The 19340-nt window shown below is 38.8% G+C and overlaps 1 protein-coding gene across 3 annotated transcripts in view; it reads right to left on the reverse strand.

Annotated features, from left to right (window-relative positions):
- The window catches only part of Ptp10D (Protein tyrosine phosphatase 10D), a 54186-nt gene that overhangs the window by 16606 nt on the left and 18240 nt on the right, over positions 1-19340 (reverse strand). For 2 of the 3 annotated variants that reach the window (XM_033348714.2, XM_033348721.2), the window contains exons 2-11: positions 11033-11279; positions 9911-10186; positions 9585-9791; positions 9139-9492; positions 7555-7727; positions 6206-6569; positions 4703-4972; positions 3174-3476; positions 2085-2363; positions 195-604 (exon numbers count right to left, since the gene is read on the reverse strand). In XM_033348714.2, the coding sequence (XP_033204605.1) occupies positions 195-604; positions 2085-2363; positions 3174-3476; positions 4703-4972; positions 6206-6569; positions 7555-7727; positions 9139-9492; positions 9585-9791; positions 9911-10186; positions 11033-11279 (2883 nt within the window). The remainder of the gene's footprint in view (positions 1-194; positions 605-2084; positions 2364-3173; positions 3477-4702; positions 4973-6205; positions 6570-7554; positions 7728-9138; positions 9493-9584; positions 9792-9910; positions 10187-11032; positions 11280-19340) is intronic. The other variant, XM_076622426.1, reaches the window with a different exon arrangement.

The following is a 19340-nucleotide window of genomic DNA, read 5'->3' on the forward strand; positions in this document are numbered from 1 at the left end:
AGTCTTCGAACCGCTACATCCTTCGAAGAAACCATTCGATTTTGTCTAATAAAGTTCTTCTCTATTTTTCACTGTTATAATCTGTCCCGTTTGTTCGCGATCTATTTACCGTTTGTTAACGTAAAACACATGTAGTATCGAACCTAGAAACCTAGCCATTAAAAAATTTATATCGATAAGAAAGATACGCTTACCTCCAGCCCATACGTGATCGTATATTTTCTAATGATTCCATTTTGTTCCTGACTAGGTAACGACCACTCGAAACTAATATCGCTAGGCTGAATATCCGTAGGATGAAACTTTTCCACCTTGCCAGGATAAGATTCGCTTGTTGTAAAACTTGCGCTCACGGGATTCGATATTCTCAAATAAGAGGACGCCGTACCGGAACGTACTACCAACGTAAAAGTATAATTTCTGTGCGGCTTCAAATCCGAGATGGTTATTAAATTCGTGCTCGTGACATTTTGAATATAATTTTCCTCTGTGTTTATATATTGAACTTCGAACGCGTCGTACTGTCCACGCGGAATATCCCAGGTTAACGTAATTCTTGTATCGTTCACCTCTATTGCTTGAATGGACGTGACTGGTTCGGGATCTGAAAATAGATTTCGCCAAGTTACCAACAAAAGCAACCATGTTTGCCAGCCATAATTCACCTATTTATATTACGCGTCAAATTGAATTTAAAGTGTTTCGGAGAGACGTAAACTACAAGTAAAATCGGTACTTTACGATACAAACAATGGTAATTGTTTTCTTCGATTCTCTAAAATAAACGGACGACAAATAGACGATAATCTCGAAACTTTTCTTTTACTTTGTACGATATCGCGATAGACGCCATTGGGCAAACGATTGAAATCTCTCGCTAACTCGCTTACTATTAACTCTATGACGAGTCGGCTAATTTCAAGGCTACAACAACCATCGATAGATTTTCTAAGATAACAGGAGTCGAAGCTGGCTTTCTTCAAAATTCTTACTTTCTATTCATTTTTCCATCGCATACGTTGCGATTCCGAACGATACGTTGCGTTTCGTCCATCGTTTTACTCCGTACGGTGTTTTTTAAACCATAAATTTGTCGAACAACGAATCGTGAGCTATCCAGGATCAAAGAAATATCGTACGTTTACGCGTCTTTAAAACATCTTTAAAACGCGGTCAATCTCGATTTCTTAATAACAATTCGCCTCTCTGATTTTGTCGTCTTTCATAAGGAAAGGAGATTATTCTCGAACAATTACCATTAATTCTCCAGGTTCTTATCTTTGCATCGCAACGATTTAACCATGGAAGAATACAATTCTGAAATACTACTTTCCCAACACATTTTCAGACTAAAATGCGCTTGAAACGACTTACGAGGAAGATAACACAGTTATTTGGAAAAAGTTCGCTTAAATCGTTATCTCTGTACTCTCGTTGGTTAATTACATTCACGTATGATTTCGAGCATTATGAGCAAGTTGAACTTTGACGAAGAGAAAAGCACCACGTTCTTAAGTGGAGTTTCGTTGGAGCTCGTACTGTCTCGATGTACGCTTCAATAGGCATTATTAACACAAGCTGCGTAATGAACATTTCAAACGAATATAGTATCTCAATATCGAGTTCCGTTACGAAACGATAAGTAGAGGCTTCACGCAATTAACCTGTGTTAACTGGGTAAATTGATTCAAACCTTAGCGTTTAAACGTACCTATCGGCAAATTAAAACTAAACCTCTTCTTCCTACAATACAAAATATAATCACAAATGTTAATTTTCATAAAAAAAAATGTTTAATTTTACAATTTTATTTGAGATGAAACGAAATTGTTCGACTTTGGTCATTTTGGAATAAAAATCAGCGAATCGTCGTTTTCTTTTCTTTTCTTTCTAATTTCGTAATTACATTTGCCACTACGGCTAAACTTGTCGACCCTCGTCGCTTTTCGAATCGCAATTAACTTTGCCAATTTTTAAATTTCGCGTATTCGCTACTGCCTGAATTTACTTTTACGCTCGTGCATCGAAAAACTCTAATCACAGTGAAATACGTGAAGATGCTTCTTCACAGGCGAAATACTCACAAAGTCGATCCTGCCTAAGCAAAGGTCTGCTCTCCACGTTATCGCTGACAGTCCAAACTGTGACGTTGTACAGTTTACCAGGTATAAGGCCCGTGAACGTCACCTTGGTGTCGATGTCGTCGACCATCCGCTCCTTCGTCGTGTTGTTCTCGTCGCTAATCCGAAATCGATACAAATCGAACTTGGATGACTGAACGGGGGTCCGTGTGTATCTCAATGTTAACGAGTCGGGCTGATCCTGATCGACCACCACAACGACTTCCGATTGGATCAGCGGCACTGAATTCGACAGACTCGTGTTTTTTTCTTTTCTTTTCTTTTCTTTTCTTTTCTTTTCTTTTCTTTTTTCTGTTTTCTTTTACAGGCAACATTTTTCACCGCAGCTTTAATCACGTTTCTCTTTGTTTGGATCGACTTCGAACAGATTTACTCTTTTACGTTTAATACAATTTCCTAACGTTTTAAATTTCCTTCTTGTATTTGAAATATATACGATTGGTTTACTCGACGAAAGACAAATCGAACGGCTAGAACGAAGTTAACTACAATAGATACAAGATCTCTCTCTATCTTTCTCTTGTACGTGTAATCAGAATTTCTTACTGTATTCGCGATATCTATGTTGCAAATGTTGTAAAATTAGATTATTATATACGATAGGTTTTTGGTTAAATGCTTTGACGCAAATAATCGAATGCTTCAATGTTTAAATAAAGTAATTTAAACGTGTTACATATCGTAGGATCTCGGTTAAACAGAGATAAAACAATGCATTTTCCAATTACTCGAGATTATATGTACACGTTATGTCAACGATCATAAATTATTTTACGGAATAAGATTGCTTCTAAGATGTTTGCACGTGTGACAAATGCATTTAAAGGTGTCACTGTATCACGCGGCACACACGCGATTAGTAACGAAATAACCATGAATGGTATTGATTCAAGTATAGGGTTAGTACTCGTGATAAAGCAAATTTTGACTATTTCGGTGAAATAGTTGGACAATCCATCGAAAAAGAGAAACGTAGCCATTAGTTGAATTACACGAGGATTGCTGCGAGAACAAACGAATAATAAGACTTACTTGTTCTAGTTGTTAGATTGGTGATATCGCTGAATAGATTATAAGAGACCGTGTAGATTACAAAGGAATATTGAACACCTGGCATCAGATCGCCAACAAGCACCCTTTGCACTGAATTTTCTTCGAAAAGAACGCTAGTCACGTCGTTACTCTCTGTGACGTTTTTGCTACGTATGTCTTGAGGGTTTTCGACTGGCCACCATCTTATCACGTAAGTTTCGATTCTACCCTCTGGTCTTGGCCATTCTAGAGTCACGTTCGTCGAATCGATGATCGGGGTGATGTTAAGTACCGGATTGGGCCCTGAAACAGCATATAGCTTTTCGATTATCGGCGAAACAAGAAAACCAAGTTCAAACACGACTATCACGACCGTATTGCTTAAATTTGAATAGAATTTGAAAATATACGTCAAAGCTTTTTCCAGCGTACCAACTTTTTACCAGGTATACGTCCGCGATAAATTACTTACCTTCGTAGATATTTTCGGATCTGTTTCAAATTTTGTCAATGCAATCGCGATAGTCGTGCCTCGTTATACTATCGACGAAATTCCAGAAAGTTTCGTACAACGCATATAATACGTGTATTCATAAAAAAGTTCTATACTTTTGCGAGCTACTGTAAATAGATCATGGATGTATATGCGTATTTAAAAAAGTTAAGTGTACAAAAACGTACAGAATATACATAAGACACACCTTTTATACCTTACTTTGCTTTTACTAAATAAAACTAAGTAAAGGTTCCTCGCTTCTATTAACACGTACGACGATTCTTTGTTCGATGGATATTTGAATCTCAATCTCTTCGAACAGTTTCTCAATTTTTCGAGCTTAAATAATTATCGGCGAGAACGTATAGAACGTGCAAAAACGTTCCATTCCATTAGTCGTGGTTATAAAAATATGAATTTCTAATATATACGTAATAATTAATCATATATGTGTATATACATTTCTTTTTCATACAGACAAAATTGAATACGCTGCAATCAAACTCAGACGTATTATTAAAACTGTCCTGCCGCCTGATTCTATCCCCGTATTTGTGTTTTTCTTATTCACTTTGGCACTTCAAAAATTTCGATTGTCATAACTTTAATTATCAAAATTATAAAAAAAAAAAAAAAATAGCAAGTCAAAGCATACGAGTATTTGAGCTTTTAAAGAAACTTGATGACAAAAAAGTGATCTCATCTTTCACGAGGGAACAGTTATTTCTATTTACGTATAGCTTCTTACTTTGTTTGCAAAAAAGATTAATGACACGAATAACGTTTTGAAACGCGTAGTTTATTAGTTTATCCGAATCTTCATAGTTTAAAAATTGTAGACTTCGATGATAGCACGATAGTCTGATGGATTATGTAAATTTACTCAGAGTAATCGCAACTATTTAAATTTGATCGACTCGCGAGAGAAAACAGAAAATACAAAATATTAGATAAAATTGTTGAACCAATTCAAAGACAATATTCAATCATTTACTATTATCTACTATTATTTAAAATTTGATTATTTACTTACGAACTGTATGATTCACTTGAAGGGGATAGAGACTTTCGACTCCGTAACTCACGGTATTCACTTGAATCGTGTATTTCTCTCCTGGGGTCATATCCGCCACTTCCGCTTCCGTTTCTCGAACGCTGGGCAACTTTACCCATCTTGGATCATCCTCCGTTCGATAGCGTATCGAAAATTCGGAATACAACGAATCGGTCGGTGCCTCCCAATGCACGACAACCGTGTTGCTCGTTACCTTCTCGATGCTCAAATTCTTTGGTGGGTGAGGCACTGCGATCGAACAATCGTATCAATTACCACAAGAGAAAAGTAAAACTCCAGTATTGTACATCTTTTAGAGATGTACAGTGACGAAGAAAAATATTGGCAGATACTGGATTTTCCTAGAAAATCTTCTGCAAATTTGAAAAACTTACGGTCGCGTATTTGCAAACGTATATAACGTTGTTGCAAAATATCATTATAACACACTATTTCTGCCAAAACGTAAAATTCTCGAAAGAATCAATTCCAGAGCAGTTTTGCAACCGATAGAGAGAAAAAAAGCAGAAATTTAAGTTTCCTATAAGAAATACCCACGAAGTTTCTACGAAACATGCTTCTTTAAAAAGCAAAACCGTCGTCTACCTTTTTTTATCCCCTACGTTGTATATTTGACAAAAATAAAGAATCGTGTGTTTTACGAACTGTCAGAGCTTTACGCGATAAACTATTCCGTGTGACAATACTTTTCATCATCACTGTACAGTATCTTATACTTATATAAATCTATATATATAATAATCTATCTGTATAATCTCTTTATACACGAACGTAAGAACGATTCGCGATCTATCGCACGAGGATATAAGAGACTGGACGTTTTTTCTAATCGTAACAAAACACTGTAACAAAAACTATATCCTGTCGATTTTTTGAATAAAAGTCGTAGCGTTAAAGATGGAATGCTCGATGTATCAATAAGGAATAATCGGTAAACGGGACGAATCTCTGTACAACTTCTTTCTACGAATAAAACAAAAGTTTAAGTACGTAATAAGCTTGTCCGTCTTTCGATGTTAAATTTCGCGGGATATCGTAGAAGCTTTACTAGTACAATATTAATCGTTCCAATACGTAAAAAATTGTTTTTACGAGTAATCGTTAAGTAATTTAAGAAATGTAAATATTCATATACCGTGTGTCGGTTTTATCTAGAAACGTGTAAATATGTCGAAGAGTACGAACGATACGGAAAAATATTTGAAACAAATGTTGTACAGATATTTATTTCGTCTTGCGATAACCTTGGAAAACGCTATAAAGGTGAGGTTTATAATTTTAAACGCGATTTATATTTTTTTATCGCATATTCTTGTAGCGTGAAACGTTAAACGCGTTAAAATCTTCAAATCTTGCTCATTAGTGTCTCGTAATACTTGTTGCGTAACCCGATTTTATAATTTTAGTCATTTAAATTTAACGATTTTGAGTTTGAGAATTTTCACGTGATATCATATTTACAGACGGCTTGAAGATAATCGTGTGGTTCGCTCCTTAGACCGTGGCTAATGGCGAAAACTTTAACTTCGTACGCTGCACCAGGATAAAGGTCTTCCAGGACTATATGAGATTCCGTGGTTAACGTAGTCGCGCTCTCCCCGGTATCGTTCCTATTGTGCGTTACTTCAAATTTCTCCTGTCTCGAATTAACGTCGCTCTTCCATGAGATATTCAATCCCATCTCGGTTGGCCTCAAATCCTCGATTATGGGACTCGAGGGTCGTGTGACTTGATATAACACAGTCTCGTTCGATTCGATTTTATTACTAATCGCCTGAACGATTATCGAATAGTTTCTACCGGGTAATAAAGCTTCTAACGTAACCTGAAAATAAATAATTATACGATGTTACGTAAATATTAGTTGAAACAAATGTACAAAATTACCAATCGACTATTAACGCGTTAAATGGGCCGTCTTTTAATCGATTAAGTTTTAGTTACCACGGTTTTATCCTTCAATACGAAAATATCGTTGAAAGATTGGAAATCTGAACAAAGAATTAAAGCAATTTGAATTTCAAATTCCCTCCTATTTTATAAAACAAAGACATTTAATACTTCGTTACGTATATATATATATGTATATGTATATATTGAAAAGAAAACACGACGTACATGCAAAAAATTATACAGTACAGTATATTTTCGCTAGTCGTTTGAAAAGATCCAATCATCTTGGATCTCGATGATTTATGAGATATGTCGTCGGGTATATGATTTTCCACTACTTTTTCTTATACACGTAACCGTCGCTTCTTAATCTATAGGTTTGATTTTGTTTTCTGTCGGTCAGCCGTCGCTTCTTTATAACCGCGGTCTTAGGCGGCTGACAATCGATACCGACGCGTACGCTGCTACGGCCGCGCGATAAAATTACAGACATATTTTTCCAAATATCTCGAAACTCGAAAGCGGTAACATGCAAAAGAGAAAGTTGCTCGAAACATTGATTATCGTTAAAACGAATCATCGAGATCATCGACGTCATCGAGCTTTTCGATCGATTCACCAAAATGCCGATATTTTTCAAATTTCCAACGGTTTTCGCTAAACACGAACGCTTCTCTGTCGATAACGAATGACAACAGCCTTTTCATAGGAATCCATCACTATGCATACAACGAAACGCAACCCTGACTCGATAGATACGTTTGTTTCATTTAACACATTCTTCCAATATCATGGAAAAATATTTAAGATACGAGTCACATTGTAAATTATGGAAACGTACATTCCTATGCGATAAATGAAATCTTAATTCGTCGAATCGTACATTTGTTAAAATAAAAGTAAGATAAAATACTTGCCTTGGTCTTATCAGTTGTTAACATATTGCTATCGCCGCCGATCGTAGTTTCCACTTCGTGATACTGAAGCTTATAGCTATCCTGAGTACTTGAATTTTCAGGATGCCAAGAAACTTCGACCATGCCGGTTTTTTCGTCGATGACAGTGCGAAGATCCCGCACGGGCAACGGTTCTAGAGACATATTAAAGTTAAAAGCTGTATTTTTAAAAACGATATATCGAGAAATTTACTAAATTTATCGATTTACTCCAGAAAAATCCTGTCATTCGCCGTTTGCAGAATAACGAAAAGCAAAGACCGGTTTCAGTTTTTCAGAACACCGCGTACGATGATTATTATTGACAGCAACGAGACAATGCATTTGCGCGGCAACGAAATACACGAGGACTGGTAACCGAGAGAGCAAGTTGGTATAAACTCTACGCTTAGACGCTCACTAAATAATAGAAATTTCATCGAGTCGTCGTTCGATCCTGTACACATGCTTTACCTGCAAGCAACCAATTTTTTCAGTATTTACTCGCGTTATAATTCACTTCAAAATTGCAATATACATCTCGTTAATTTCTTCTCCTTTGCCTTTGATATCGAGCCCCCAGAAAGTTAAAACGATCCTACGAGAAGGTCCGTACGGATACGTGGAAATTAGACTATATCTGCTCACCCACGAACAAAATTATTTTCAACCGTAATTGCATATCAGCGCTGTAACGACGTTTTATAGCGTTTTATTTATGATAGATCGTACAAGGACGACTACAAACGGGTGGACCGAGTTCAACTTTTCGCCAATCGATCATCAGTTGAGCAAATTTGCATCCGCGCAAAACGACTTGTTAAAATTTTTCGTCGGTCGACCACTTAGTCGACCCGTCTGTAGCCGCCCCTAAGCTGTGTCACCGACTCGACACCGTGCATCGTCGCCTACGTATTTTACACGACGCACGCACAAACACGTCCGACGCGCTCGATCTAACGTAACAAAATATATAATGACTCGGAAAAATATTTCAACGCTTAGAGAAACGCATTCGCCAAGTGTATCATGCGTGTTATATAAACAATTTCTACAGCGTATGACATAATACGACTATCGCGTTCGTATCGTTAGAGTTAAAAAGAAATCGGAAAATGTAGATAAAAGTTACAGGATATTTACCGCAAAACTTTACCCTTTTTTATACTTTACAAAGTTGACAAAATCGTTTCGACGGTTAATTATTTACTATATAATAATAAACCGCGATATTTATCGAGAGTAAATATTATCGTTGCTCGTTTTACTCATAGCGTAAATTCTTAGCGTAAATTCATACTAATTCTTAAAAGACATTCACGATCTAATAACAACGCCAAAGACGTCGTTCGATACCAAAAAGTTGAATAACTTTTGTCACTAGCAAAACGTATCTTAATTTTCAAGCGATACTTATAAATTATTTGCCACTCGAACGCCGACTGTACACGTACATGTATACACTCTGTACATCTATACATCTACACAGTGGATTGGGAAAAGATGAAATAGAAACAAAGTAGAAAGAAAGTCGTTGACAACGAAGTAGAAAGTAGGAAAACTTACTTAAAGTAACGTCTCCGTTAGCTGGCCAACTGGTAACCTTTCCCGAGACTGTCTTCACAACCACCTGGTAAGTTTTGCCCGGCTCTAAATCTTTGAATTCCCATTTGCTCTCGTCGTCTCTGTTCCTGGTAACCGGCGCTAGTCTTCTGTTACCTCCCAAAGATATCTGATACTTGTCAAATTCGGAGTTTCCTTCGGGCCGATTCCAGAAAACGCGAAAGGAAGTGGACGTTATGGAAGACTTGTCGAACGTAACGTTGAGGGGACGTAATGGCACCGTTCGATACTGAGCAGTCGTGGGAGCGGAGGTTTCGTCCTCTGACACCGTTTGAACGGAAATATTGTAAGCTCTGCCTGCGGTGACCAGAAATAGGACATCAAAACGACGAGTTACAAAATTTTCTTCGCGCTACGTTAAATTATTTGAATATAATAAAATATCTTACCAGGAACGAGTCCTTTGAAAGCAGCCTGTGCAGGCCCAGGAGGTTCTCCTTCTTTCTCCACGTAAAGAACGGATTCTATGGCATCAGCGGGATCTATACTAACTTTGTAATGGGTGTAAATGCCAGCAGGATAGGGCGGTTGCCAGAGGACTAGCAAAGTCGTCTCGTTCCTAAACCACACGATAAACTTGCCCGGTGTGTTGGGTTCTATAAGAATAAAAGACACGTGCTATCTATACTGTCGTTGATTGGTTTGTAATCGAAATAATTTGTAATCTCGCGGAGCGGAAGCGTAGCGAAGCGCGCGTGTAATTCGATCGACTCACTAGTGGTGAAATTCCTGCTGGTGTACGCCACGCTTTCTTTGGTGTCTAATACGGTGAAAAGCTGAAGAGAATACGTAGCCCCAGGGATGAGATCACGCAGCACATAGGGAACCGCGTCCGCAGGAATGACGCTGGTTTTTGGATTTCCGGTGTCGCTGAAACTTTGCACCCTTAACCGAAAACCGGAATAATTGCCTTGGGCTGGTGGCGCCCAATAAACTATCGCCGTCTTTCCATTTCGCACCGAGACCGTGAGGTTCGATGGCGGATCCGGGGCTGCGAAACAAACGTTTCTCAACAAAAGAACCTATTCATTTTCGTTCGATACCCGCTGCCCTGTCCGGTTGTCGCGAGTAATTTGCAAAACCGAGCAAAGAGCAAAGTAAGAACGTGATTAAAAGTCGATCTCGTTAGGAGTTTTAATCAATATCTCGCGATACTTTCGATGCAACGTCTATTTAGATATCGTCTGCTTGATAACTTTATAGACTAATTTCAAGTATTGAAAAATGTTTACGCCGTATCGACTAATTATCGTTACATTATGTTAGATCAGATCAGATTGGATCGAATTAAATTAGATTATACAAATACTTTACAATTACGAAATGGAGGAAACATTTTATCAGGTTTTTGGGTGAATCGGAAGAAAGAGTAAGGAAGGAAAAGTGAGAAAGAGCACACGGAGAAGGAGTTGACGGACGGGGGAATTTCAATAGAATAAAGTAAATTAAAGAGAAAAGAAAAAAAAAACAGCGGAGAAAGATGGAATCCCGGGGGAAGCATAGAGACGTAGCATAGGGAGAAAGAGAGAGAGAGAGAGAGAGAGAAGCGAATAAGAAGGGAGGAAAAATGTTTGCGTTTTGCGGAATTTACTATAGCGATACCGACAGTTAATTCCAACCGCCGATTTCATGTATAGGATTATATATAGATAATATAGATTAATATAGGAACAAGTTGTTCGTTACGTCGATTTCTATGATGTACTTCAAAGTCATGGAAGTCAGGGAGAAGATGAGTTTTCAGCGGTTTCAGCGAAAGTAGATTCCGCCTAGTTTCCGAATAATTCGAACGATGGGTTTCGTCTGAAACACGTATCGCGAGTAAAATTTACGGTACCTGTAGTTATCGACGCAGTCCATGTCAGCCAATCGTGAAGCGTGCTATTGCTATAGTATAACCAAAATTCGTATCTAGTGCCAGGAAGTCCGTCCTTGAATTTGATCACATCGCCGATGTCGGTAGCGGCTATGGTGGTATTTGGTGGCGGATAACCAACGGCAGGACTGTAGTCTAAACGATACCAGGAACCGCCTTGACTCAAGTTTCCTGGTATCTCAATTGCGAGATCCGCCGAATACGTGACCTAAAAAGAACCGATTAACACCTTTGACAACGGTATGTATTTGTAGGAACGCCCGAGAAAATGAAAAGTCGAAAATTACTATAAATAAGAAAAATCGGTAATATCGGGTGGTAATTTGCTCGTAACTATGAATTCCGATAGAGTGCTATCGCTGCTACGTACTCACAATGTACAGTGTATACCGTACAGTGTTGACGGTATGCCGGAAACGGTGAGACAGACGTGGGAAAGAGGCGCACCGCAAATTTACAATGCCGTTACTCAACCGTAACGCGACAGCTTGCAGCGGACAGCGAATAATATATAGAAAAAAAATGACATCAATTCGACCGTTCTATCTGTCATTGGTACCTCCGTTTCAGCGAAGGAACGAAAGGAAACTATACCGCATTTCAACGTCACAGCGAGCAATTCGATCGTTCGAGCAACTCTTACAGCGTCGTTTGGTCATTGGATTGAGATTTTCGTAACCTCGGCTGCTTATATACCACGAAAAGCCGAAAATTTCATGGTAGGATAGGTCCTGAGTTTATCGTTTGACGTACGAGTTTGCATACGACAAGCAATCGAGATTCTTCTTCCTCTTGTCTCTCTCGCTCTATCGACTCGTCTTCGACGCTCTACCGTTCAAGTTCTCGTCATCGTTCGAACAGTATTAACGCAACATTCTCAACCATATCGGTAATTTCAATTTTCCAGCTTACTGGAATTCACCGACTCCGACAACATGCTCCGTCTCTTCCCTGTTTCTCTTTATTCAGCCTCTTCTGATAAACTATCGCCTATTCGCGCAACAAGTTTTCCAAGTTCCTCTTTACCAATTTCGAAAAATTTTCTCCGTCGCGACGATGACGCGCGTGCAAGCCTCGAGCCGCTTTTCCTAGATCCGGTCGCGACGTTCGGGTCGCTACATATCGATCCCTCCTTCGCTTCGCCTCTCCGTTTCCCACAGAATCCGCCAGCTCGCGCGCTCCCTTTTCCTCGTCGTAGCGCTTTTCATCTGGCGCTTGGGCGCGCGTCGCGTCGTCGCGAACGACGACAAGAATTCCTAATTGTACGAAGAACAGCGAAATAACCCATCGCTGGGTCGTGTCATATGTACAGTCCCGTTCATAAATACCATAAAAGAAGATTTACCACTTTAAACGAAACCAGCTACGCGTTGGTATAAGTGGCTCGCGAAAACGTTTCAACATCTACCACAGAAAAGTTTTACGCGTGCATTACGCAAAGTATAACAACGCGCGATGTAAAACATTTCGTATTATGTCGGTAAAATTTGAAATCAATGGGGAAAAAAGCGAAAAGAAGATGTATACACAGTTAGAAAATATACACGGTGCGATACTTTGTGGAAGTATTTGCGCGCCTATAGACATTTTTCATCGATATACTCAGAGTATGTACGTAAAACATTTTAGATCTTATTGTATCGCCTATTTGTTGCATCGGTATCCTATCGGTGGGCCACGATGATATTTCGCAATACTTTTAAGCCTATTTAAAGGACTTTTAATCGTTTTATTCTTCCCGTAGTACGAAATTTTTCTAGTTGCGCAAAAGTACGAAATGCTATAGCAAATACAACGTACACTGTACATTTTCAAACGATTGTACAATTTTTTATAACTGCCCTGATACTCTGGTTTCACCAAATTTTTCGCAAACGAGCTGATACTTATGAATCGGGATGTACAAGGGCATATGGCGTCTGTATATACGTGTGTGTATGTGTGCGTGTATATACGCGCGTGGGAAACCGACGGAGAATTTCATTCGGACAGGGTTGGAGCGGAATTTGCCGGGAATTATTTTACGCGCGCACGTTGCCGTCGATTATGGGTGCTCGTCGTTGAAACGCGACGCCAACGTAGATTTAGCTATCACCGGTCCTCTCATCTCGGTTCGATCAAATTATTATCCGATGGCTCCGATCGGATCCAAAGATTTCCAGCATTATTTCTAGACCTTTCAGAGTGGAATTTGAAGAAAGTCGAATTTTAAGAGTCGAATTAAAGGAAAATATAAAAATACTTATAAGCACATGTGTATATTCGATTCTTTCGTTAACGAGATTTCGATAGCACGATTCGATTCTTGGAATGGCCTCGGCTATCCGGGGTCGTCCTGCTATGAATAGAATGAAACTCGGATAATAATCAGACTTCTGCTGTATAACTTATCCAATAGCAAAGAATATGAGCGTTCACTATGATACTATAAATGTATACTATAAATACCACAAAGGTTTATGCCTCTTTGCCATTGACTGGTGGCCTCGTCTGGACGGGTGTCTCTGTATCATGATCCAGATACGCAATATCGCGACACAGAAATGCTACGATTTCGCTTTATGTAACACGCGATCACAATATCACAATAGTCATGCGTAATAATTATTTCAACGTACATCGTCGCGTTACCATTTGATAAATCAGGTGTCAATCTCTGGTTTTTAGAAAGAGAAACGGGTCTAAACGTAATGATATTGTAAATTTAACTTAAATATTTCATCGTAACGATAATCGATAAATAACGTGCCCGTGAACGAAATTGATCAGATCTCGCCACCTCGTCAAACATATCGTCGGGCGTATACGGCCTTCTTGAACGAATATGGCATTAAACTCTAGTAAAATGAAATATCGAACGGATGCTAATCGAGCAAAAATTAAGATGTACAATACGATTAATCTCAATATCTAAGATCAACGTTGATGAATTCGTATCGCGTTAAATCCTCGAAAAGTAAAATATTTTCATTCTCCCTCCAAACAACCGACGCAACTTGCGATTAGTCCACGATACCGTCTGTATTCATCGTCGCGCTATACCAGATATCGTTATTCTATTTTAAACGCGAGAAACGTGTTTTTACACCTTACACCGTCGGATGAAATGGAAATTATCGAATACGCATAAACTCCAAATCTTTTCATCGCCGAAACTCCATAAGTTTCATCCAAATCTTATATAGAAAAGCGAATGCACCTACTTCAAATTTGGTATAAAAAAAAATCTCTCTTTGTCGATCTATTTACTAGGTTTGGGAACCTAGGCTAGGGAAATTTATTAGGTACTATACTCTCATACAGTAAAATTAAACGTGAAGCTCGTTTAATGCGAAAACTACCGCTACGACGTAGCCATCGGTTGTCTCGACACTTTCGAAAGCGGACAGAAGAAAGGCATTCTTTTTACGTGTATCGGTTCACTCGTCGCGATGCAACGACACTTGTCGCGATTACATTAGGAATTTAGACGACCCTGTATCGATTTAGAATCGCAAGCAAACGTGACGTAGCGCGCGTGACTCGTGTCGTGCTTAACGAATACTAACTGTACGAATCAAGGCGCGACATCTTGTGCGTATGTAAATTGCTGAATTCTAAGAGGTAAATGAGAGGGATGTTTCGGTGTTTAACGGACGTATCGAGTTACAACGCTTAAGACGAAGATGTACGCGTTTTTCCTACCAACAATTCGATCGTGTTATAAGCCTCTTCTCTGGTTAGCGGAGTACGTTAGTATGTAAAAAGCGTGAAAAGTTTCACCGAGATCGTCTTCGTTACCAGCTGCTCGATTTTCCCAATATCGATGGAACGGTACCAGTGAAAAAGATAAATTACGTTCTCGACGATCTACTGGAATTTTCTTTTCTCCGCCAGTCTCCGATTCGTTTGATTGGTTAAAAAAACCGCGAGTCGTTTATTCTGCGTTGGCGAGTGGTGTCTAACGCGCACGAATGCCTCGAACACGGAACACGCTGGAGTACGCGGATTAGATGGTGCAGTGAACGTTACGTGTATACCGATGCGATGTGTCGCGCGAAATTCCAAAGCAGCTCGTACATTGTCTATCTTGTCCTGCGCAGAAAAAGAGACGGATAGATAGACTGTGGTCGCAACTCGCGATCGAGCTCGATGCGACGACTCGGCGTAAATAGAGACGCGCGTTCGTCGTGCCGTTTAACGAGATAAATCATAATGGAGCAGGGGTGCAACAATCTATACGTTAGCTGCCAGTTCACCAGTCGGCGAGTACTAAAAATACCACGAGAATTCACGTTCGTATTCCGTTAGGCGTAAGTATCGCCACCACGATTGGTACTGAATATCATTGATTCTGATTCTGATTCTGATTCTGACTCGTGACTCGTACGAGACATAAAAACGTGAGAATACCTCTGCAAGAATCCTCGTAGATCTCTGTTGACATGGACGATCGACGTTTAAAGGATACCGTTATAGTTTACGATAGCCCTTTATTTCTATTTCTTATTTGTAAGCTTCAATTATCGTTGATTCCGACTGTTTTCCCCAATCTCCTTTGATATATTTCGATCGATATCTAAACAGAATGTTCCTATTTTGTGTAATCGTCCTTGATTTGCCATTTTTCAATTTTACCAAAGTGGTCCGTAAATTCGTGCATACAATTTCTGCGAAAAATTTCCAATTCTACGTTTTATTACAACGCTAAAATCAAAACTTTCACTTTCGAAATTAAACGTTGAAACGCGGACGTTTCCTGACTTTCGGGAAAAAATACCGTATCCCTGACAGCATCTTACACGTACAACAATACATACATACATACATATAACGTCGAGAGAATTATTCACAAAATCGTTTCACGTTTTCCAACAATTCACCCATTAAAGAAGTCAGGATCAAGAAGCTCGCGTGCGCGTAGTGCTCTCGCGAAGCAGCTAACGTACATTACACTGTCGTCGAAATAGAAATTCTTCACCCTCCCCTGCAACATTTTTCCGTTAGATTCCTTTTACTTATCAATTATTTCTCTTTCTTTGCAAAATCCGCCGTCTGGCGTTTTCCTGTATTCCACCTACGTATGATCTATCTCTCTATAGCGTAGGATATTTTCGCGGTACATATTATCGTGAAAAGAATACCAAGGCGCGCAATAACGCTTGCTTCGAACGATTAGCTCTTAACTCGCACCAACTAGTTCTCCAGACTTTGACGCAAGTTCCAATAACGTGGAATAGCACCTGTAAACTCAAGCGCAAATAATCCTCGTGGAACAGTGGTGTGATCAAAGTTCTCTTCCTTCCGAGTTTAACAACGTTTCCGCATAAAACTGACGTAAATTAATCTTGTTCCATCAAAGGACAGCGAGTAACTAAGAAATTCCTTGCTACATATTCTTGAAACTATCGAAACAAGTTATAGCTTATATTATATAGTATGAAATATTTGATAGAAACAGCGGAGATAAGAAATCGTGAGAACGAACGAGATGAAACAATCTATCAAGGCCCGTTTACTTTTAACGTATGTAGAATGTACGTGCGCTTTCTCCGTGTTCGCTTTCAATGTCCACGACCAGCGAAGAAGAATGTCTGCGCCATGGGCCGAATCGCTTGCGGTTTTTGTCGCCGTTCGACTTACACGCTTTCGATCGCAAACACGTGGCCCAAGTACAACGCGTTTTCTTCTCATTTACGCGTACGCCCGCAGGCAGCAAGCGACGTACTCGTAACAACGCTTCGCGTATATATCGTTTCTATATATCGTTAACGAGTTACGTAAGTTACAGGTATGTACATACGTACGTCGTTTGGCCGAAGGAAGGTCACGCTCGCCGATCCACGTTGCGCAATCGATGCACGGATTTATTTTACGACTCGAATGAAAAATCGCACCACATCCACTTCTGCCAGTGGGAATTGTTCGATTTCGATGACTCTGGAATACGTTGTCGGAGGCACGATTCGGTGGCAACTTTTTCCTATACGTATAACCCCGCCGCTCGGCCTTAGGTTGCCAGATATTCGCGAAAAACCGTCGATATCGCTACGCCGAATTCCGTTTATAATTCGCGTCGTTTGGATAAAACAAGGCCGACAGTGTTTTTCGAACATGTATCTCGAAAGCTAAGGCGAAAACGAGGCAGTTACACGTTATAAGAGGAAAAAGATGTTCGAAACGTGGATCTCTGCAACGTATCGGAAAATCATCGACGATCGGCGAGGCTGCTACGATTCCGAACGATCGTCGATATTTTAATTAAGCAAATTCTACCGATACACTCTAATTCGCTTAGATTCTAGTTTCACGCCGTTCGTATATATTCGTCGCCGTTACAGGAATTCCGTGTATATTCGTTTTGTTCCGCTCCGGTTTTTCGTTCACGGATGAGTCCCGAATCTCTAAATAAACTATACGTGGCGTCCCTGCGTGGAATACCTAATGGCGTAAACCGAAAGGTCTTGGGTTTGTCAAAGACAAACATTCTCGAGAAAAACGAGCAGCACGGTCCCTTTGAATCGAATTTCAGAGAGAAAGTCCTTACCTCCGTGAAAATTTTACTAATCGAATGGAAAAAGTGTACGCGACGAATTCGATTGTCCCTCCTTCTTTTCTCGTCGAAAGGACAAAAAAGAAAAAAAAAAGGAAAAAAAAAGAAAGAAAAAGAAGGTCACTGTCTATAATTTTGCGATCTTCGCTGGGCTATTCCTGTCGGAGATCTTCGTGATCCAGACGCGAATCTGCACATCCTTTTTTTTCTTTTCTTCTTCTAACTTTTGAAAGATCACTTTTGAAAAAAAAATCGCCTTCGACACGGAAAAATTTTGTGCATTTTTCCGGATTTTAAACGATACAGAACGTAGTGGCTCGTGAAAATTGACAAAAATCGCCCATTAAAATCTTAATCGTAAAAATCGTAAAAAGGTTAACATTTCTAACGGATTGGATGGCGATCCCAAATAATCATTAAGATCGTTGTCACGCGCGTTTTCCGTGACAAACGCTCCTTGGTACTATCGATATGTTCGTTGGTCATAGCCGTGTTACGAATTTGCTACGAATTTGCTACGAATTTGCTACGAATTTGCTACGAATCCGTTACGAATCTGTTACGAACCTTATGAATTCGACGAAGGAAAAATACAAAGAGTTACTTTGATTCGGCTATTATCTTTATTCCGAAATATATCAAATTATATACATTTAAAAGTGTATCTCTTTTTTATTTTATAAATTTGGTTGAACCATTAAGAAATATGCAGGAAAATAAGATATATACGCGATAGAAAAGTAGAATATCGGAAAGTACAGATAAAATATATCGTTTTAAAGTATAAAATACGTATGGAAATAATTCGAAATAAAAGATATTCGACAAGGGATCGGTACGCGATTCCGAAACATAAAAAAAATGTCTTGCTTCGAGGAAAATGGTTTATCACAGCGCTATAAATATCTCTTTAAATATTACATAATCGTAGAATCTAGATAAAGGAAGAAATAATAACAAAGAAATATAAATGAAACTTTAAAAATTTTTCTTTATTTATTTTTCACGTAAATGCCCCTGTCACAAATGTTGGTTATTAAGCAATAGGTATAATTTTTAAATACGTGTCGTAAACGTTCTTGTCATACGAATGGTGCAGCTAACATAGAAATCAAACAAAATGAGATAACGTAGCTCGTTCACTGTAATTTGTCACTTAACTCGTGGAATATACGTACGTTAAACGACTAAAATGCTACAGTATATTCGATAAGGTATCTCAAACAAGAAACATTCGGAATTTCAAGCATGTATTTCTATTATGAAATTTCTATTATTAACTTAACTATAAAACACTGTGTATAGGTGTGTGCGCATAAAAGCATAAAAGCATAAAAGCATAAAAGAAATAATTTCTGCTGACCGATCGTAGGAATAAGAAACGTAATAGATTAACCGCTTTTCTTAAATAGTATTACTAGGTATCACCGTTTCATTGCTTAATTGCGAGTCTCTCGAACATAGAATGTAACTATTCCTTTTCTTAGACACGCTTAGAGATTTCTTTGGGTGTTGTTTCGTTTGTTTCAAAGATAAACTATATTCGAGTTACGATCGACCCAACTAAAAAAGTCGATGTATCTGTATTATTAATTTAACGATTCAGTTAACGAAAATAGTCAATAGAAAAAGTAAACGTTAACGTTTATATATAGCTAAATAAAATAAACAAATAAACAAAAATTAACGAAACTACCATATGTACAAAATACGAATAATTCAAGTGCTTTGAGATTA

Source organism: Bombus vancouverensis, chromosome 10, assembly GCF_051014615.1.
Source record: "Bombus vancouverensis nearcticus chromosome 10, iyBomVanc1_principal, whole genome shotgun sequence".
In the NCBI taxonomy this organism is placed as follows: domain Eukaryota; kingdom Metazoa; phylum Arthropoda; class Insecta; order Hymenoptera; family Apidae; genus Bombus; species Bombus vancouverensis.